Below are 21,953 nucleotides of genomic sequence, written 5' to 3'. Positions count from 1 at the left end.
GTTTCTAAGAAACTCTTTTACGTAGTTCTAAAGTTTTTGACCTGGTTGCATGGTTTGCAGTCCTTCTAGTACCGGTTGGTGGGTAACGTTATCAAGTGCTGCTTTGATATCCAACCCCCACTATGGCTCTCAGTTGGCTGCTGCTCTGTGCTCCATATATTTCTTGTATGGCAAGCTTCGCAACCTGTGTGCACATGTGCTTTCGAAAACCAATGACTCGAGGACCGACAGAAGTGCAAGATTCCTGCTGCCATAGCAGTCATGTAAGGACCATTCGTTCCATAATAGGTCCCGGACATGATGTTAAAGAAATGGGTCGAAGGCAGCTAATTGCGCTTCGGGTCTTATTGCGCTTTGGTATTGGGATCACAGTAGCCATTTTCCAAGTCTCCGGCAGGTCACCGCTTTACCAAGCTTGGTTGATGGTAGCCAGGAGCTGTTCCAGTTGTGTGTTTGGCATAATGCGTAGCATCTTATTGTGATGCCGCCCGGTCCACGTGCCGTGTATGTTTTGCTTGCATTGGTGGCTGCTTTAAGCTCCCCAATTGTAAATGGCTGGTCTGCAGGTACCTGGACGCAATCTTGTATGGATGGTAGCTGTCGCTGATCTTTCTGTAAGGTTGCCGAGGGGAAGAAATGGTTGGCTATTTGTTCTGCGAGATCATACGCTCCGATTTCCACCCTCATTTGGATTGCTTCCAGTTGGTTCTTTCTCCTGGGTTGCCCAAGAAGCGCCCGAAAAAGCGACCAGGCTCGGCTTGTGTGCATGTTGCTTCCAGCTTGCTGGCATATCTACATCCAGTTGTCAGTTGCGAGTTTGTCGGCGTATTCTTGCGCCTCCTTGGTGATGCTATCTATACGGGTTTTTAGGAGCTTGTTCAGCTTGTTCTTTTGCCATTTTCTGAGTAGCTCGTGCCTATTGTTCCATAGGTTAAGTAGGTGTTTGTCTATTTGCGGGTGGTCTTCAGTTCTTTGTACAGTCTTGGTTAGGCCCTTGTACGCGGTGCATAGTGTTTTCGCCCATTGTTCCAGGTTATCAGTACACCCTCCTTGGAGAAGACTCCTGAAAATATCCCAGTCTGTGATACTTGTGTCTCTAGTGCGATTTCTTTTAGTCGCGCATTGCTTCTGTGGTGTGGGAATGATTATTTCTATGACGTTGTCATCACTACCCAACGTGTCCCCGGTGTTTTTCCACTCCACTTCCTTAGCTGTCCGGCCCCAAGTAAAGTTTGGGTTTGTGTCTCTTTCCACTGAATTTGCAACACGAGTGGCAGTTTCTATGTCATTCAGAAGCGATAGGTGCGCATCACTTTCGTTTTGTAGGAGCAGCCTTTCATTTGGTGTACTATGATTGTAGTCCCACGTCTCATAGTGGCTGTTGAAGTCGCCTACCCACAGCAAGTCCTTCTTGCTATGTTTTGGAGCAAGCTAGTCCATATTTTGCGATAAACCCCTCCATTAGAAGTACGGTAGGTGTTACTAACGGTTACGTCGTATCGTTTGAATAAGCGGCATTTAACCAATACGCTTTCCTCTTCCCCGTTGTTCATATTGTTACGGGGATGTTTGGAGTATAGGACTGTATTTACAATGTATATACAATCAGAGTCAATGGTGTTAAAATGACTGACTAGTAACAATACGCAGCAGCCAGCGTCTCGCCGATCTTCTTCCTCTCTCCCTTCTTTCATCGTTCCATAACAGGACCCCCGGGTGGCGGTGTAAGCTATCACGCACTCGGTACCATTCTGCTGTTGGGCGAGAACAGCGCCAATGCCGTGGTCACTTGCTTCAGTGTGACTTCGGTCGATGCAGATGGGTCAAAGGGGGCAATTATGAGAGGGGTGGTTAGAAACCCGATGAGAGAGGCGAATGCGTGAGCTTGCTCGAGGCCCCACGAGAATGGCGTGTTCTTCTTCAGAAGATCTGTCAAAGCCCGAGCAACGTCAGCGAAGTTTTTGACGAAACGGGGAAAGTAAGAATACAGGCCGACGAAGCAGTGCACGTCAGAAGCAGAACGTGGCACAGGGGAACTGCGTACGGTGCGAACTTTTTCCGGATCGGGTTGGACGCCGGATGTGTCAACGACGTGTCCTAACACGGTAATCTGACGGTGCAAGAATTGACACATCGTGGAGTTCAGTCGGAGGCCCGCTTTTCGGAAGACCGCAAGAATGGCAACGAGTCGGGTAAGGCGGCTGCCGTATATGGGAGAAAAAACAATAACGTCGTCAAGATAGCAGAGACAGGTGATCCATTTGTAGCCTCGCCGAAGAGAGTCCATCATACGTTCAAATGTCGCAGGAGCATTGCATAGGCCAAAGGGCATGACTTTGAACTGATATAAGCCATCCGGCGTGATGAAGGCCGTCTTCTCGCGGTCCATTTCATCAGCTGAAATCTGCCAGTAGCCGGATCGAAGATCGACGGACGAGAAGTATTTAGCTCCATGCAAGCAATCCAAGGCGTCATCGATGCGTGGTAGTGGGAAACGCCTTTTCGGGTGATCTTGTTTAAATGGCAAAATCGACGCAGAAACGCCAGGTAACATCTTTTTTTTTTCACATGGCCGACAGACGAAGCCCAAGGGCTGGCTGATGGTTCGATGACCCCTTTGCGGAGCATTTTGTCCACTTCTGAAAGTGGTTTTGGCACGTAAAACCCCATATATTATTATTTTGTCCACTTCTGATTGGATGACTCGACGTTCAGCATGCGACACACGATAGGGACGCCGACGAATAGAATTCGTGTCTCCAGTGTTGATACGGTGGTGAACAACAGATGTTTGTCCTAAAGGCTTGTCGCCGAAATCTAAGATGCCAAGGTACGATTCGAGGAGGAGGCGTATGTCCGTGGCCTGTGCAGAGGTGAGATCAGGTGGAATTATTTTCGCCAAGGCATCCGTTAGGGAACCAAAGCTGTGAGCTGCAATTGGTGCTAAGAAACCGCTCTCGGCATTCTGTCAAATTCGGAAGTATTAGAAACTCTGGCCAAGAACATGCCGGCTGGAAGCACTTGAGGGCACAGGCTAAAAATTCAGAAGCGGAAGAACGACGTTGTTAATAGTAATCGTCACCAGCGTATGCGGAAGAGCAACGTTCCGGTTCAAAAGCACATCGATGATGGGGCGAAGGAGATATTCACCGTCGGGAATCTGTGGCTGTGTGGTCAAAGCGACTTAAGTGACTGCCTCAGGTGACAGACGCACATTTTGAAGCGAATATAAGTGCGGTGGAGCAGTGCTTGGAGCATGGACAACTTGAGGCAGTTCCAACTGAAGAACGCCGGTTGCGCAGTTGATGAGAGCGGAATGATGGGATAAAAAGTCCAACCCAAGGGTAATGTCGTGCGGGCAGTTGTCGATCACAGCAAAGAGAACAGAAGTAGGGTGGCCGGCTATACTTATGCGCGCAGTGCACATTCCAAGTACAAGCAGCACGCCGCCGTCAGCCACACGAAGCACTCGAGCAGCTGCTGGAGTGAGGGCCTTCTTTAAACGTCTGCGTAGGCTAGCACTCATCACAGAAACGTGGGCTCCAGTGTCGACGAGTGCTTGAACAGGTAAGCCGTCTATTTTAACGTCAATTACACTTCTCTTTCTGGGTACAGACAGTGGATCTGCTGCAGTAGTGGGCAATGTGGCACCACCTCCGAGGGCTGCATTTCTTAGTTTTCCGAAAGGGTGCGGCCAAAAGCCACAGGGGACGAAAGACGACGTGGCTGCGGCGAACGGGAAGATGGGCGACGTGTTGGCGGTGAGCGAGACGGGTGTCCGTGCGGCGATGGTGAGCGACTGTACCACGTGTTCCTAGCAGAGTAGAATGTTTAAAGAGCAAGGCGCAATAGACCAGGACAGAAGAAGAACATGGCTTCTTCTGTCCTGGTCTATTGCGCCTTGCTCTTTACACATTCAAGCATGAACCAACTAGCCCAAGCAAGAGCTTTATCTAGCAGCCTTGTCGGCCCCCTTAGACTCGGCGGTGGACGAACCATTGACGGCATTTCCATTAAAACGGCTCAGGTTGGTCAGCGTGCGAGTTGTTAAGAGCGACGATGACCAATGCGGCGACAGGTGAAACATACCGGCTGGTCGTCCGCGGTTCTCCACTCAGTCGGGCTGCGATAACGAAAAGAGAAGCGTCGGGGTGGAGCGAAAATAGTAGAAGGGTGTTCGTAGGGGGGCTCTGGGGTTGGCGACAGCACAGACAGAATGTAGGCCAAAGTTTTCAAGTTCCTGTCGAACGATGGCTTGTACGAGGGGTACTGAAAAAGGGGCAGCATTGGGGCTACGCGAACGCCATCGCGTCAGTTCACGTGGGACGATATGCACCAGGTCTTCTGATGGCGACGCATGCTTCTGTGCGGGCTGATCACACGTAGACGTTGCGGCAGTATTGAGAAGTCTAATGAATGGGTGCAGGAAGCGTAGGCTTGTGGCCTGCTCGAATTGTCGGCACTCTTTGATGATAACATCAACTGTAGAGTAGCTTTTGCACGTGATCAGACTAAAGGCGTCGTCAGCAATTCCCTCTAGCACATGTCCTACCTTCTCAGGTTCTGTCATGTCGCGATCGGCTTTACGACAAAGCGTCAGCACGTCCTGGGTATACGAAACATAGGACTCGGTGGAGGATTGGGCACAAGGAGCCAGTTCCCGCTTTGCGGCAATTTTACGGCCGGCTGGTTTGCCAAACAACTCTGCTAACTTCTCTTTGCATCGGTCCCAGCTGTTCAGCTCCTCTTCATGGTTTTCGAACCACACCTTTGCCGTGCCTCTTAGGTAGAACAGCAGGTTAGCTAGCATAAGCGTAGGGTCCCATTTGTTGATTCCACTCGCACGTTCGTACATAGCCACCCACTCTTCAACGTCGACGCCATCAGCCCCGCAGAATGTTCCGGGATCCTTGGGTTACACAACCACAACCGAAGGAGACACGACGTAGCAGGCGGTGATGACGTTGGAGGCGGCAACGACGTTGATCCCGAGTGCTCACCGTCATTCATGGTGAAGACGGTGATGCGACGTCCACTGCGGAGCTCCGTTTCCTGCCATGGTACCCAGCACCTCCACCAATGTGTTACGGAGATGTTTGGAGCATAACACCGTATTTACAATGTATATACAAGCAGAGTCAATGGGGTTAAAACGGCTGACTAGTAACAACACGCAGCAGCCAGCATCTCGCCGATCTTATTCCTCTCTCTCTTCTTTCATCCTTCCGTAACAATATGACTCAGGTCCTCGTGTAAGGCCGTGTGTTGGTTCACCACCAGTGTCGCCGTCATTGTACGATAGCTAATCTGATCATCATCGGTTCGCTTTCAGGGGAGGTGTGTAATACTTGGATTGCGGTAGGCCGTGTAACCAGGTATGGAGATCGGTGCATTGGTCTCCTGAAGAGGTATTACGTCCGGCTTATGCGCAGTATGTGTTAGGTATTGTATTAGAGAGTTCTTTTTGCGGCGTATTCCTCTACAATTCCATTGCCATGTAGTAACTGCCGTTTCGTGTCGTGAGTTACGGCTGCTGTCATTAATCTGCATAACTGCTAGAGTGGCCTTGTTTATAGGGGAGCGCTTCCTCCCTTGGCGGAAGTCGTTTTCTAAAGGTTCGTTGCAAATTTCCCACGCTTTGCATTAGCTCGGCAAGTTGTTGTGTAATAGAAACGAGTTGTTTTTGCATTTCCGCTGTTATTCTGTCACGTTCTACATTTCCTTTTCTCAAATATACTTGTTCTTTTCGAATTTCTGGTATTTCTTTGAGAATGTAGGCAAGCGTGTTGTCGTTGGTTGTTTCGTGGGTTGGGTTTTGCTGTGTTCCTGTATGCAGCTTTCCTGACCACGATTCCTGTCGGGCATACCACTGAGTAGGGTTATGAGGAGGGTTAGTTTTGTTTTTGTCGTCAGTACGACCCTGAGGAGTGGGAGCTGGCGGAGTTACCTCTGCCCTCGGCCTCCATGCTCCTTTGCCTTCTGCACCACCCTGTTGACGTTTCTTGTTATTTGCGTTGTTCGTTGGTGGTGTAGTGTCCTTGTGTGGTTGTCGCCTACTGAGGTCAGGCAGGCTGCCGTAGTTTTCGGAGCGCCTCAGCACGTTCTCAGGTGTTGATTCTCTTAGGCAGTCGAAGCAATTCTGTGTCTTCAGCGTTCGGTAGTTGGTGTCGTTTTTCGGTGGTGGCTTATTGCGGTATGCTTTCGGGTGTCGATTGCTGGTGTTTTCTTTCCTAGACATCTGTTGCTTGCATTTTTCGGCCGCCAATCTGGCCATGCGGTCTGTTTTTTTTTTCTTTGGACAGTCGGGATCTCTGGCCCCATGAGGCCTGCGGCAGTTCGCACGCTTCATTTCGCACTCGGGCAGTGTTCTGTCCGGTCTTTGTTCTGGTGGGACTTGAAGGCCGCATTTCTCACACCGCACAATATTGCGTTCTTCCCAATGGTGAAGCATGTTGTGCCTTGGGACGGAATGGCTGTATTTTGGTGACTGATCTCCCAAGTAGGGTAGCTCTGGTCCCTTGACAGTGATGAGTATAGCTGTTGATCGGCCCAGTCTTCTCGCTGCTAGAAGTTCCCGATCTTGAAGCGTTATGACTGTTTTCAGTTCGTACTCCGGGACGTCAAGTGGGAGCGCTTTAAATACAACCCTTGCTTTGTCCTGATCATGCGCCACGTATGCTGTTATTTCGTGTTGTTCCCCTCCGAACTGCAATGCTTTGAGTGCGGCGAGCTTCTGCGCCGCAGATTCCCGCCGGCTTTCCGCAACTACAAGGTTCTTCAGATGTCTAACGTGGATAGTGATGTCTTGAGATTCGGCTCTGGTAAGTCCAGCTGCTGCCGTGATGGCAGCAATCACAAGGTAGGGCATGGCTTCTGTTAAGTTGATTTTAGTCCCCAGCCGCAGAATGACGGTCTTCGGCTTGGCATGGCGTATCACGGTTGGTATAGTAATGAATTCTTCCTCACCGTTTTGATCGTGCGGTTCCATAGTTGCCTCTTCGTCCATGACGCTTCAGGCGTCGACCTGTCCAGCCGCCGGCGAGGCTCCGGCGGTTAGAGTTAGCGACTCCTTTCACACGTAGTCTTCGGAGGAGCAGCCGTAGAGCTTCGAGATAACATTGGACTCTCCCCAAAATGCGTCCTGAGCTGCCGGCACACTTCGCGTTGCTTTGTGCCGAAAATGGCACCAATGCTGTTGATATTTCTGGTGATTTCAACGAAGCCGTTCCGTCACGCGTCTTATCGCCTCCAGCGTTCTGGCGTCTCTTTCTCCGCAAAGTGTAGAAGACAGGCTGGAGCCAACGCCATGAAACGAAGGTTCAAGCAATACCCGGGCGCCCGCTACACCGACGCGGCCAAGTATGCGTATCAAAACGCGTACGCTCTCAGCGTCGTCCCGAGTTAGCATTGGTAAACATCAAGGCACGCAACCCGGAAACTGCTGAAGAAGCGGCAATTGCTCTCGCCACCACCACATGCACAGATTCAGCGGTTATATTCACCGACTTTCAGGCCACCTGTAGAAATTTCTCGAGGGGCCGCATCTCGGCCGGTGCACTCAAGATGCTAAAACGACGAAGCGCTCCGCTCCCGTACACCTGCGTAACCGTGGGTACCCGGAGACGAGGGAATAGAGGGGGACGAAGCGGCCCACGCGGTTACCCGCGAGCACGTCAGCCGGGCTACCCTCCCCCCACGCGCTCTCCGACCCGCGGCGGCAGTGGGGGAGGCCGTACCCACCAACTATTCGGCCATATTACAACACTACAGGCTCGAGCGCCGGGTGTACCCTCCACCCCACTCAAAACTCGGCAGAGAAGAAAGCTTGATCCTGAGACGACTACAAAGTATCACGTACACTCCCGAAACGATAATGCGCCGCCTCTACCCGAAGCTGCGCGGCTGCCTCTGCGCACTCTGCAACGTACCCGACACCCTGGCACACTTGCTCCTGAAATGCCCGTGGCAGGAAGGCAGCGAAATGGAACCGGGAGCGGATGCGAAACGAGTACAACAAACAAACGAAGACCACCTATTCGAAACGTGGGAGGCCAGGCTCGCCCTCGGGGACCTGGAAGACCAACGATAACTCGTTGCCAGGGCTAAGATGGCAGTTGAAGATAGAGGGTTCCTGCACCTTCCCACCTCAGGTTGATACCGGGCCTCACTCGGGACACTGTTTCGAACAATAAACGTTTCTTTTTCTCTCTCTGGTGTTGCACAACAATAGAGAATAGGAATTGAAAGCCCCCTTCTCGCTACTTGATCTAGCGGCATACCATAAGATAAGAACACACGCCATGCGCACTAACAGGTGATTTGTACGCGTTAATTGGCAAACTATAGAATACATGCAGTATGTCGAAGTACAGCAATAACAAACAGGAAAAAAAGATAGAGTGACCGAAAACTGAATTACTACATTGTTAGCCCCACTTAGTGCGTGTTTTCATCTTCTTTTGATCAGCCAGGACCTGCTCTCCAGCTCTCCTTCCACACCTACGGTGCATTTCTCGCCCTCGCAAACAAACAAAAAAAAAGAACGAGAATGCCCTCGTATGTTTGAGCTCGACGTGGTGGTCGTATCGGACAATGAACATCGTTTTCCCCAAGCGATTAGTGCGTATGCCTCGTTGCGTGTTCACGAGTGTGTCGAGATACCGGCCACTCTATCTTTTGCACTGTCTCTTCTTTCATGCAGTTCGACATGTTGGTGGATTACTGCTACCGCGGCCGCCCAGTGGCCATGGTGTTGCATTGCTAAGCTCGAGATGGCGGGTTCGATCCCGGCCGCGGCAACTGCAGTTCCATGGGGGGCGGGATACAAGAACGCCGTGTACTGTGCATTCGGCTCATGCTAAAGACCCACAGGGGTGCAACGAGCATGCAGCCCCACCCTACGGCGTGTCTCTAGTCAAATTGGGTGCTTATGGCACGCAAAACTCGAGAATTAAAAATTATTAAGCACGTATTTTCTATATACATTTATAGGGGAGTCTCGGTAAGCGGAAATAAGCGGTATTGGCGTTTAAACAGTGCAACAGACTTACAGTTAGGTGGATTTGCATAAAGACAATGCAAAGAAGCGTTCCTTAAACATGGAACCACTTTTGTTTTCACTCGCCGGATAAACGGAACCACGAATCTTACCGAAAACCAATCCGAGCAGTCAATCTCAGTGGCAGTGCTACACGCGCCTCAGTTTGAGCCATTCAATTACGGGTTTTCTTACTAGTTCTCCAATTCTCGCCAAGGCGGCTTTTGCTGGCTTTTGTGGGTGCAATGGTCAATGTGACACTACCATGGACGTGGGTACTGCTGCAGTTTTCTTGCGTTGGCGATGTCGGCAAGCTGCGAGCTTGCGTAGCCTGTACCCATGGGGGAACGTAAACGGCCCCGCAATGGGCTTGCGCTTTAGACGAAGACTAAAGTTCTCGATGACTTCGACAGTGGCTGCTTCACTAAAACGGCAATTTATTTTTGAGTAATGACTTTTTTCCGTAATTATGTTTTGTGCTGCTAGCTCTAGTCTTCGTCTTCGCGCGAGTAAGAACTATGTAAGAGAAAGCTTTAATTGTTATCAGATCTGCTACACCTGATATCTGCTGTTGGCCGCAAAACATCTGCTCGTTTCAAAAGGGTATCGTGTTTATCGTCGAGCTCAATCTCCCCGTAAAAGAAACATTTAATAAACGAAACTTATTTCCTTGGTTCCGTGATGTTCGATTAATGAGAGTCCATTGCATGTTAATCAACGCACAATACAGTCTCGGTTGTCTGGCAACAGCAACGGTGTGTGTTCTTATGTTCTCGTTCCCCCGTCTGTCCTGCGCCGCAGCCCAAAAGGTTGCCCCACCAGCAAGCGCACCAATTTATGCTAAGTGAGTTTTGTGAGAATACGGCCACAGATTAAAGTTAGACCTAGGCTTTTCGTCAATGGTGAATTTGGCTTGCGTCCTTGAAGCGGCACAATCTCACAGAGTTAAAAAAAAGTTAGAGGACATATTCGATTCTTAGCGAAGCGAAACTTTATGGAAGGCAATTAAATGTCACGCAGTTAAATTCGTTGCGTTTAGTTGTGTTTATTTTCATCCCATGCAACGTGTAATGTCATCCAATGTGTATGTTCTTGCGCATCACATGTCACAAGCTAGCGGGAACTGCGGGAACTCTACACTATTATGTCGTGTCGGAACGATGCGATACTGATGAAGACAGAAAACTGCAAGTTGGTTCATGCCTAAAATTGCAGCGCATCCAAAACAAAGACGAAGGCTAGACCCAACAGAAACCTTGACTACCAACTAGAGAACTTATTGAAGACACAAGTTCATCAATATACATTAACAAGTTCCTAATATTCACTGCAATTGCGCGTGCACTTGAACTGCACGCACAGTTGAACAATCGAAGTGTATATTAGGAACTCGTTTAGTTTATAATAGAAAGTCGTTTGGTGTACATTGAGGAACTCGTTTCCTCGGTGAATTTTCCTGTCGGTAATCAGCGCCTGCGGTAAATGTAGACGAAGGCACACGCCTTCGTCTTCGTTTTTCGTGCAGCGTTGTTACCAAACATGGACGCGATACTGGATACACAAGAAGTGCGCATCTGACCGTGCCGACGTGTGGCGGCCACGAGGATCGGCGAGGGTTCGGCGGGAGTGGCCGCGGCGACTGGGGCTGACGTCAGCAGGCTCACGTTGACGGCCAGACGCACGTAGGGCAGCGGCCGGAACGTGCTACTCAGTGTCACTGCCGGCCACACGACGCCCGCTACGCACAACACGGAAAGGGTGCCTTCGCTCTCAAGGCAGCACTGTGTAATTGTGCGCAACTGCCTATACTGTCTCGGCACATGGCCCTTCCCATGATTTCGAAGCTAAGCTCGCGCGAATCGACAGGGCGCAATCGTGGTACCTGCAACACTCGTTAAAGAAACTGGCCTACGGGTGCGATTACAAAATGACCATTTCTTGGTACCTTTGTCACAGGCTGATCAAAGTTGAAAAACAAAGAAGATAATGCAGGCTTATGAGCTTAAGTATATTATGAACTGCTTGTTTTCTCTTAGAAAAAGATGCAAGGTATGTGCGATGTATATTCGTAAACTACGCACTTTTGTCACTTCCATACTCTGTTGTCGCTTGAGCATAAGCGCACGTTTTATTTATTGATTTTGACTTACTACAGTCCTATTGGCCTATAGCAAGAGTGGTGAAAGAAGTAAACAGTGAAAAAAGTTGACACGCATGGAAAACAAGGAAATACACGAAAGAAAATACATATTTTACATTATGAAAGCAAGGTGTAGAATAATACAGCGCTTATAAATGCCAACCGCAAACAAAAGAAACCCAGATAGCAAGCAGGAAACGATCTGTGAACAATAGATATTTATGAAAAATCAATTTAGGCAACTGCTAGGAATGACTGGAAGTGGGTAAGTAGTTACAAGTGTCGTCAGAAGGAGAAAAAGAAACTATATTTAATGACATTTCTGTGAGAATAGAAGGGAGGTGGTGGTAACTTCCCGGTGTCTACAAGTAGATAATTGTTTGATAAAGTTACATATTTCTCGTCATTGATGAGCAAGTTTAAGGAGTGAAGTTCAGTGTTTGACGGAAGCCCGTCTGGTCTTGTCTACCTTTTCACCAAGTTGAAGGAGTCGGCACACCAGCGACAACAAATCTATTGTACGTTTACACATTGGAGTGCCGAGTTTCGTTGCCGCCATTCCTGTGGGAAAACTAAACAAGTTGCTTTTTTGTATGCATCATCATAATCATAATCATAATCATACTTTGAAGTACACTGCAGGAAGATGGCCTCTCCCAGCGATCTCCCTTTATACATCTGCCTTGCGCTAGCTGATTCCAACTTGCGCCAGCAAATTTCCTGATTTCATCACCCCACCTTATTTTCTGACGTCCTAGATTGCGATTCCCTTCCCTTCGCACCCATTTTTAACTATAATCGTGTACCGGTTATCTGCCCTCGGCACTTCTTGTCGTGCCAGGCTATTCGATACTTTAGTACTGCAGAATGAAATGATAGTACGCTTTTCTTTTCAAGGTCCCTATCAGCATTTCGCAATGCCTGTCGTATGCACCTCCAACCCATCTTGAGTCTTCTGTAAATTTCCTTCTCATGATCAGGGTCCCCTGTGAGTAACTGCCCTAGATAGACCTACTTCTGCTCAGACTCTAGAGCACGGACTGGTGATCATGATATCTTGTTCCCTTGCCAGGCTCTTGAACATTACCTTTCTCTTCTGCATATTAATCTAGAACCCTAGTCTTACACGCTGTCGTTTAATATCCCCAAACATTTGTTGCAATTCATCTCAAGTGTTGCTGAAAAGGACAACGTCCAGCATCTATGCCTACTAAAGTATCACTTTCGACATCCTTATAAGCGTTCCGGACCACCAAAGCGTATGAGAGTATCGGGCGTACTAACGATCTGTATAGTAGCAATGTAGCATCTTCAGATGCAATAGGTAACTGACGACGATACCCAACTTTTATAGTTTTACCACAAATTGAGTTGATTTGCTTCTGCCGCGATACCTTAGTCGTAAGACGACATCTAAGTATTTGAATTTTGATACACTCTTTGCACTGCAGTGGGCGTAGCCACGCTGCTGCTGATGATGATGATACTCTGATATCAGCGTCATTATAGAAATAATCAAAACATGATGGGGTTAGTTTGGTGCTGAATGACACTAAAACTGTCCTCCAAAAATTTATATTCACTTTTGTCACATTATGTACAGAATGTTAGGGAAGGTAATTGAGACACTAATGATCTGTTGTACAAGTAATTATGCTAAAAAAGAGCACAATCATGTGCATCTAGGCGGATATTAGACGTGATAGTATGCGGGAGATCGTTCATATAAATAAAAAGACAGTCAGTAATCCAAGACCAATTCCTGCGGTACCCCTTAAAGCAAAAATAACATGTGAATGATGTGAATGAATGACGATGTGCTTATCATTGATGTTCCCCTAAAGTTTACGTGAATACCATATTAGGAAATAGGCTTATAATTGCACAAAACTTGTCTACCACCGACTTGACGTTGTGCGAAAATTTCGGTAAGCTTACAAGAGGTCTTCACCATGCTCGAGTTCAACTATTTTGGAAATATGGCAGATAACAGCCGTATACTAGGATGTGCATTACGATTATAGTGCACAGTGAGGCCTACACATATTTTTCGTGCCTAACTTTGAAATGAAAATGAGTTTAACTTAAATATTTATTTGCTTTCTTATTAATTTTTGCTTTTTGGCCGCACTGTAGTTTTGCCACTTATACAATGCATGAGTACTAGCATGTAATACATTCCTGTATCTTTACGTGAATTCACGTTATCTTCGCGGTGATGCGGCGTTTTGCGGCTCAAGGGTCAGATGTGGCCAAGGAACACCAAGCAAGTGGTGATGAAATATCGATGAACCAATGAATTACGTATGGTGGATGTAACATAGCTGTAAAAAGGTCTAGCCGCAGACGTTGCTAAAAATTAAATTCTGAGGTTTTACGTTTCAAAACCACGATTTAATTATGACGCACGCCGTGGTTAATTTTGACCAGCTGGGTTTATTTAACGTGCACGCATTGCAACGCTGCACCACCGTTTCTGCATTCCGACTCTACAGGGATGCGGCCGGCGCAGCTGGCATCGAACCTGCGACCTTGAGCTGAGTAGCACAACGGCAAAGCCACTGATCAACGGGGGCGCGTAACGGTCGCTGTAAAGTGTGTGAATTATGTATGTATTAAAACTATGTCAGTGACACGTGAGGTGTGCTATAAAGATCGGATTTAGGTTACAAACGGGTAGTGTACTAAAACGTGTCAATGGCAACAGTTCGCGTGAAGCACGACTTCTTAACAGAGCCCTTGAACGCTAGGGCACGGAACGACGCCCTATAAGAACGATAGTGTCACAGCAGCAGCCTCTGGTGAAAGGATGTGCTGGAAATGTTTTGGACTGATAACGCGAAATGAGCCAACATCATGTAAGAGGCTTAAACTTTTTTCCTGTCAACAACAAGCCTGTGCGAAAGAATATTGCCGGAAGGAGAGGAATATGTTGTCATTTAGCATAAAAGTACGTTATTATTTAGGGCTCTGCTTCTCGACATTCTAGCCACGCGTAGACGATGGTCAGCACCTCCTGCCATATATCGCAGGCTGGCGGTCTACCAACAGCCAATGAGTCAATGTGTGTGCTGTTACATGTGACGTATTCCGAGTCACCAGAAGATGACGTCAGTTTGTTGCGCTTTTGTATTTCTCCTATGTTGGGGTTGATAATATGCAGCCTATTAAAGGTTTCACTGTCCCGCATACGTCGCCAATACCGCTCCAATTTCTTGCGCAGGAAACGCTGCAAATCTGTAGCAGGTACAGCTATACGAGAATTGCTACGTTTGGTTGCCATCGAAGTGGTGATTTCATCGGCAAGCATATTAACGGCGATAACGTTGAAGCCAGGCACTCGGCACATTATTGCATGTCGATGAGATGTATAAATAGCGTACAGGAATGAACAAAGTGAAAAAATTAGAGTTTTTGATTCTATTTTATAGACGCTCAAGCTTTTACGACGTCTAAAGAGGCAGTAAATTCCTTGATCAGTTCCACTGCTGGCGAATATTGCAAACGCCTCTGTCACAAAGGTATACTAGTTTGCATAAGTAGAACATGAGATTGTGACAAAAATGAAACGACTGCTGCGTAATATACGCCGACATGCGACTTTTATGCGTCGGCGTGAAATTGCGAGCAAGACTACCGGACAAAAGTTAAGGATGTGCATCCTAATGTGCATCTCTGGTGGTGACAGCTTCGTTGGAGTCATTAGGCGACGTTTGATTTGTGGAACACCCATGTCTTCACTGAGATTCCTCACATGCAAGGAGAAAGACTCTCTGTATTGGTCGAATATAAAGAAAAGTGTAGCTTACGTCAAATAGTTTACGGTTGTGTAACAAGGAAGTTCACAGTTATAGCATATATTCCCTAAATATGTGGAGCTGGAGTATGTTCTTTGCAGGTGCAGTGACCTCTCATTTTATTCCACGTAGATACTTTGCATAGGACTTGTTCTGAAGGCCCCTGCGACCAGGCGAATGCATATATGGTCAACAGCATTCAGCATCTTCAGGGCACTCGGAATAGCACACTGATAAACTATGGCACCATAGTGTACGCGCAATCCCTGACAATATCATTCCGCAATGTCATTCCATTGTCTAACCGAATGCACTCTTTACTGTACTTGCTTTCATATAGAAAGTGTGTAGTCGCCAGTAGGCGTTTTATCGAGAAATGATAAGCTCCGGAGATCTTACGAAGCGAGTAGCCAGTACCACTTTCCGTACGTTGGTCATTACCAGTGAGGCACGAGACAACGTCATTAGGAAACGTGCACTCATTAAAAATAAGCGCATTACGATACGTGGACCCCGTGCACGTCTCAACTGTATAGATGTACCGGATGTTGCAGAAATTCGGCATTCAAGAGATGCTGCCTCGTATCGGCGCAAGCCCACAACTCAAAGCCGAAGGGCTACAAAAGCGGCGGTGGCTTACCCGGCGTGAATCCGACGTAGCCGAGCGTACCCGGGAACCAGAAGACGAGCGTAGCCGCGCTGCTGAGCAGCACGGCCAGGGCTCCCAACACGTTGTAGCTGACATGCTGGCTCAGCAGGTCCAGCGCAGACTGCAACGCCGGCCGCAGCATGCGCCCGAACACCGGCAGCACCTGGTGGACCTGCAGTGCAAGGCGCTGCCTTAAACTCTCCCGAATCCTTCGTAAAGTTTACAATATTGGGCTTATTCCTCAATTTTACGAATTTTGTTTGAGGTTCTCCGAAAAACGGAGTACCTTCGTGAAAAAGTTTAAAGGCGGAAGCAATCGGTCGCTTTTTAGGGGATTTGTTCTACTTTCGTACTGTTGCAGAAAAAAACAGTGCCGGTCTGCATGCCTTTATTGGACGCTTGCACCTGCTTGCCTGGCTTTTAAACGTGTTTTCATTTCTGTAGTGCTTCGCTTGTCTTGTTAACGCGGTAGTGTTAAGGGTCCCGTGTCGCAGAAAATCCGGCGTCAGCGTACAGCGTCGAACATCGCTATCGGCATCGGACGCGGGTGCCTCGTGCCAAACGTATCCAAACCAAGATAATGCATTAGCAACCATCCTGCTGTTGCTATGCCGGCGCGTCTCGTTAGGCCTACGGGCGCCGGAAAACCGTACCAACTAGCCCAAGAATCAGGCCTGTTGATCTGAAAAATTGGACGTGCTATGGACTAATAACTAACGTTTCAGGTGAGTTTAGAGAAAGGGAAAGCTGATTTCAATAGTTACTGGTGATCAACTCGAGTCAAAGCGCAGCCATCACGAGAATTCACGCTGAGGCGGGAGTCATGGGTGCCGTCATGTTCGACAACGCTATTTCTTAGCGTCCGCTAACATTGCGAACGTTAAATTAGCGAAATAACGTACATTATCATAGCGCACGCAAACCACAGGAGCCCAATAACGTCCGGAGCAGGCGTAGTGTGGACCGCACCATTTCATTACGTACGTAATGCGTTTACCTTTGGTTGCAAACGATATTCTGAAACGGCCTAATGAGCCATGCGTTACCTTCGGACGGATAGAACCTCCGCCTCGCAGCACAGCAGCCCGATGCTCTAACTCTTAGGCCACGATCGGACGCACGCTTAATTTCTAGAGCGATAGTCACTCTTCGATATGTCTGATGCGTGTGTCACGTGCCAGTTTCTCGCATTCTTCTCTCGTGGCAGCTGGCGCTTTGAGACGCTATGTTATAGCCTTGCTACACGGGCGGCCTTAGGCGAAGGTAATGTAACGAAGGTTAAACTAAACACGGTTAGCGGAGTTGCACATTGCACAAGCGGCGAAATGGTGGTCGGGCCTGCATACTGAGCTTGGTAACCTACGTTTAGAGTAACCGACTTTTCCCAAATGGTGAAGATGGCGGACGGTAAGTCAACAGCTCGCAGTGTTAGTCCTTCGTAGGTCTCCTAAAACCATGTGAACTGATTTGACGTGACTACGGAGGCCATGATAATAATTTGGGAGGATTGTCTGGCCGTCCTGCGGCGAAATACTAGGAATGTGCGTCTCTGCATGCGAGGATGATGTAACGCACACAGCACTCTTCCCGCATACGAAGGACGGTACAAAAAGAAAGAAGCGCAGCTGAATCGCGACAATATGAGCGAGTGATACCGGTAACTGCCTATACCAATTGAATTATGCGCGTGACGCGGTTTAGCGAACATGCATGACGAATTATGTGCATGAAAGCCTGCCGTCATTATGGGCCGATGCGTCTCCGTCGAAGTTCCGCGCAGAAGCGCCAGCTGCATCGATCGCTTCGATAGCAAACACGGCGAAACACCTGACAAGTTGCCAGACGTGGCGTGTCTGCGGGCCGTATTGCCTTGCTGTTCAGGCTGTACCCATCTGGTGTGAAACGTAACGTTAATTTTGGTGCTTGATTTACCATTTTCCACAGCAATGTGTAGGAATTCTAGTAGAAATTCGAACTAACGACTTGTTCATCGTCACCGTCAATCATGAATATGAATGCCCGTTTAAGTCCTTCGGAATGTGGTTGAGGTTAACTTTGTTTCAGTGAGTAACCTCTCGTAAGTTTACCCGCCGTTAAGGGCACATGTCTAACAAGGATGTCAGACTGCACGGCTTTCGAGGTTAGTCCCTATTTTTGGTGAGAGGAATGGATGCCTGCAAGGTGGTGAAATCCGCCTATCATGCCACTGCATTAAAACGTTTATTCTATACACATTGTCTGGAGTGGTTGTGTCAATGATTTAATGTAAGGAGTGGCGGTTACCCACAAAAATGTGAAAGTGTGCTCCTTCATAGCGTTCCTGAACGGCTAAGATTAAGTGCAAGAAGCACGGTTGGGCCTATCGGGAAACGCGTACAGCACATAACTGGCTCTCCGGTGACCTAACTGATAACAGGCGGGGATACGGTCAGCGGACCCGGAAGTCAGGCCGCACATGGGTAAACGCGAACGCTTGTGTCCAAAGCTTTCTGAACTTTGTGCATGCTGCTAGCTTACTCGCCCTGTTTTAATACTTATTTTACCCTTTCTATAGGCTTGGCGGCCCTCTGTACAAGAAGTAAACAAGTGGTTGTCTAATAAGGTAATAGAATAGGTAATAGGTAATAGAAAAGGAAAGGAAAAGTGATTTAAGGACGGCAGGATGGGTGATGTTATTGGATTAGGTAATATAGAGATATCATTTAATATATAATCAATAATTATTTGTTCAATTGCTCTGAGAAGGCGGCCTGAAATTTTCTACAGCGATTTACTTGCAAATATTTTCTTTTTAACCGTTTCGAAATATTTAAAGGGCTGCGACCTTGCCAAGCTGTCATTGCAGTCTTTTTCATTTATTTTTATTTTTTTTTCGCGCACTCCTCTGTCTGTATTTCTGTATAGATGAAAAATGAAGATTGATGAATTGATCGACTAAGTGATAATGTGGAGGTTTTCTCACGGAAAAATGGAGTAATTAGAAATTGCTGGAAGTGGCCTTCTTCCGGCAGGGGGCTGATGAAGATGAATACGTAGATTTGGGTGGCAATTTGTACGACGAATACACTTTCTTTTGTGGCAAGAAAGCGCCGCTAACGGGATGCTTGTTAGGACATACCTCGTTGAGCGTGTCCTGAACCGTAAGCTGGGCCGAAGGGGCAGCGTCCTTGGCCGCAGCAGCGGTTGCCAGGAGCGCCGGTGACGTGAGCGCAGCGCACAGGAGAAAGGAGGACACGGCCCAGTGCATGGTTCAGCGCTCGTCTCTGCTCCGTCCAGCGTTGAGTACGGAAGACCACGAGCGGGCACCTTGTGTGATGCTGCAAGCAGCACTGGGAGCGCGAATTCCCCCAAGGAAAGATTATCACGCAGTGGCGATTTGTGAAAGCGCTATTCGCAAACAAGCTGCGATTACCAGTTCATTAGAGTGTTTTAGCAGAACGTTTTTGACGGTCCGCTCCGCTCTCGCGTACCCGCTCACAGTTAGCGGAGCGGCGGACGAAGAACCAGTTTTAGCGGAGCGCCCGGCTGCGTCCGAAAGGCATGTGCTCGCCTGACGCGCCACCTTGCTGCAGAAGGTAAAACCGCTATGAACATAATACTCAAGTTGTAAGAATTGCCGCAATAAAATAATATATTTGGAATTAGTCAAATGTCTGAAGGCATTTCATGCAATACATTGCATTTTTATTTCTTATATATATATATATATATATATATATATATATATATATATATATATAATCCTCACATTAACGAAGCCGTTACGCTGTGTTGTAGCCAAGGCAAGGTTTATTGCTATTTCAGTACACCTAAAACGTGGTCGGCATAAACAAACGCGCGCACATGGCAGGGTTCTCTAACGGGTTCATGGCCACGACCTCCCGAAGTAGAAGATCTTCGTGTCTCCTAAAGTGTACTCTAGGTTTGCGCTTTACAAATCCGCATTCAAACGAGCTCGTTGACGGGCCAGCAGCACTGGGGGCAGCCGTTTTGCTTCGCTAGACCCGCTTGACCCGCTCGCCGCGCTCCGCTGAGAAAGCTTTCTAGCGGAGAGGGGGCTCCCGTCCGCTCGCCCGCTCACGGCTGAACGGGTCGCGCATGCGCACTTGCGCTTCCGCTAGCCCGCTGAGCGGAACGGACCGTCAAAAACGTTCTGCTAAAACAGCCTATTGTCGCAGAAGCGCTGCACATTCCAGCCCGTATAAGTTTACAACTGGTTTAACATAGAGGCGTCATTTAATATGCCAGGCGATTTGCTACGCTAACTTCTGTAACATATTAGCAAAGATTGTGCGTGCACCCGCCGTGGTTGCTCAGTGGCTATGGTGTTGGGCTGCTGAGCACGAGGTTGCGGGATCGAATCCCGGTCACGGCAGCCGAATTTCGATGAGGGCTAAGTGCTACAACACCAGCGTACTTAGATTTAGGTGCACGCTAAGGAACCCCAGGTAGTCGAAATTTCCGGAGTCCTCCAATACGGCGTTTCTCATAATCAGAAAGCGGTTTTGGCACGTAAAACCTCGTAATTTAATTAAAGATTGTGTGTGTGTGTCTCTTTCTCTCTATCTGTATTGCACAAAAAGATACTATGTAGGACATAAGGCCTCCGAAAGTTCACAGTGGTTTTACGGGTAGCACTTGACAGAGAGTATAAAAGTGATACAACAAGCGAATTTAAACCTTGGAAAAAAAGGAAAGGGGACATCAATTTACTTCTAAGTACACACGTCACTAGAGTGGTAGTTCGTTCTATTCGGTTATTCATGAACATCGAATACCAGTGCGCAAAAAGAGGAATGAAGATAGAAGAGACATCCAAGACATGAAAGATACAGATAACGACCAGTTAGAAGTCAATGCTGTGTTTCTTCTATGTTCGTTCCTCGTTTTACGCATAGCTATTAAAATTATGGGTTTTTACGTGCCAAAACCACTTTCTGATTATGAGGCATGCCGTAGTGGGGGACTTCGGAAATTTCGACCACCTGGGGTTCTTTAACGTGCACCTAAATCTAAGTACACGGGTGTTTTCGCATTTCACCCCTATCGAAATGCGGCCGCCGTGGCCAGGATCGCATAGCTATTAGAAGATCAAGTTTATCATCTAAGGAAAATGATCATCTTGATGAAACTTATTCACATGATTGAAATTTACAACTTAACAGAACTGTGCATTAGTAGGTTTCAAGACAGTACTCAGGTTACGCAAAAAGTACAACGGGAGGTAACTTATACACATGAATTCGGGATATGGGGTCTGGTTCGATTGTGCCGCCACCACGCATCACTGCAACATTTTGACGCCTTGTTAGTAGTGATTTAACTGCTTAAATGTCTCCTATGTGTAGGAAATCTTTTTCTATTTCAATACATTTCTAGAAATGTATTTCACATCGGTGGTTGCAACGGTCGTTCCTATGCGCTGCTTTTACTGCGTTATGCAAGTGATTTGCGCTAGGTAGGAGTTCGACGAGCATGAAAGTACCATGCCTGGTGGACCATCTTTAACATTTCATTGCGTGCAGTTTCTTTTATCTGTCCATCCACGATCGTAGGATCTAGTCTCAGTTTATGATAGAGGCACCGTTACGAGGAGTATTTTTACAAGAAAAGTAGTCTATTCAGCACGTGCGTTTTTCTCATTGGTGCTTATATGAAGTTCGATGGAACCCAGCTCATAAACTTGTTTACTATAGTTTTTGAGTTCTGGAACAACCGATAAAAGCCGTTGCATTATTTTCCGGACTGCCGTGGATAGTTTGAATACGTTTTCGCTTAGCTCAGGTATTACCTCCCAGCACCTTTCTTTAACGAAGACTTTCCTGGGCACTTCGCTTTGCGAGGTGCTTCTTGCCACGTAAACAACTTCTGCCATTGGGTACGTCTCATTGCATGTGTGTATCTATTCTTTCCAAATCCCACAGAATGGTTGCGCCACTATGCAATATGCGGTATAGAAGCCTTAGATGAATCTTCCATAGGAAGAATAGCACGTGCGCTGTCTTAACTCAGTGATGAAATGCGAAGTGCAACAATCTTCCAATGGAAATACCAGATGACTTGAATCACGGATCTCGTGTTTTCGTCAATACGTTTTACCAACCGATTTCGTACATCTGAACCAAAAGTGTCAGAACCAATGAGGCTCCCAGGGTACGAATACTTTAGGTCATCGGCGTGCGAGGAGTACAGCAAAGTCAATGTTTACAGCCGGACACAGCTAACCTACAGGCCCCATTCGGTGCGAATTCATGATAGAAACCAATACGTGTGCCTCCATGTTAAGATAGTGGTCTTAACCCTTATCGGTGGCTACATCGCTCTATCCAG

General features: G+C 47.6%; 1 protein-coding gene across 2 annotated transcripts in view; it reads right to left on the bottom strand.

Annotated features, from left to right (window-relative positions):
* The window catches only part of LOC126535348 (uncharacterized), a 52,620-nt gene that overhangs the window by 18,760 nt on the left and 11,907 nt on the right, over positions 1-21,953 (bottom strand). Inside the window, exons 2-4 of one of the 2 annotated variants that reach the window (XM_055073119.2) lie at positions 18,742-18,940; positions 15,615-15,795; positions 10,617-10,775 (exon numbers count right to left, since the gene is read on the bottom strand). In XM_055073119.2, coding sequence (XP_054929094.1) covers positions 10,617-10,775; positions 15,615-15,795; positions 18,742-18,870 — 469 coding nt within the window. In that variant the 5' untranslated portion in view covers positions 18,871-18,940. The remainder of the gene's footprint in view (positions 1-10,616; positions 10,776-15,614; positions 15,796-18,741; positions 18,941-21,953) is intronic. The other variant, XM_050182238.3, reaches the window with a different exon arrangement.

The sequence above is a fragment of the Dermacentor andersoni genome, chromosome 7 (genome assembly GCF_023375885.2).
Source record: "Dermacentor andersoni chromosome 7, qqDerAnde1_hic_scaffold, whole genome shotgun sequence".
Taxonomy (NCBI): Eukaryota; Metazoa; Arthropoda; class Arachnida; order Ixodida; family Ixodidae; genus Dermacentor; species Dermacentor andersoni.
This window is presented reverse-complemented; position numbering and strand designations above follow the sequence as displayed.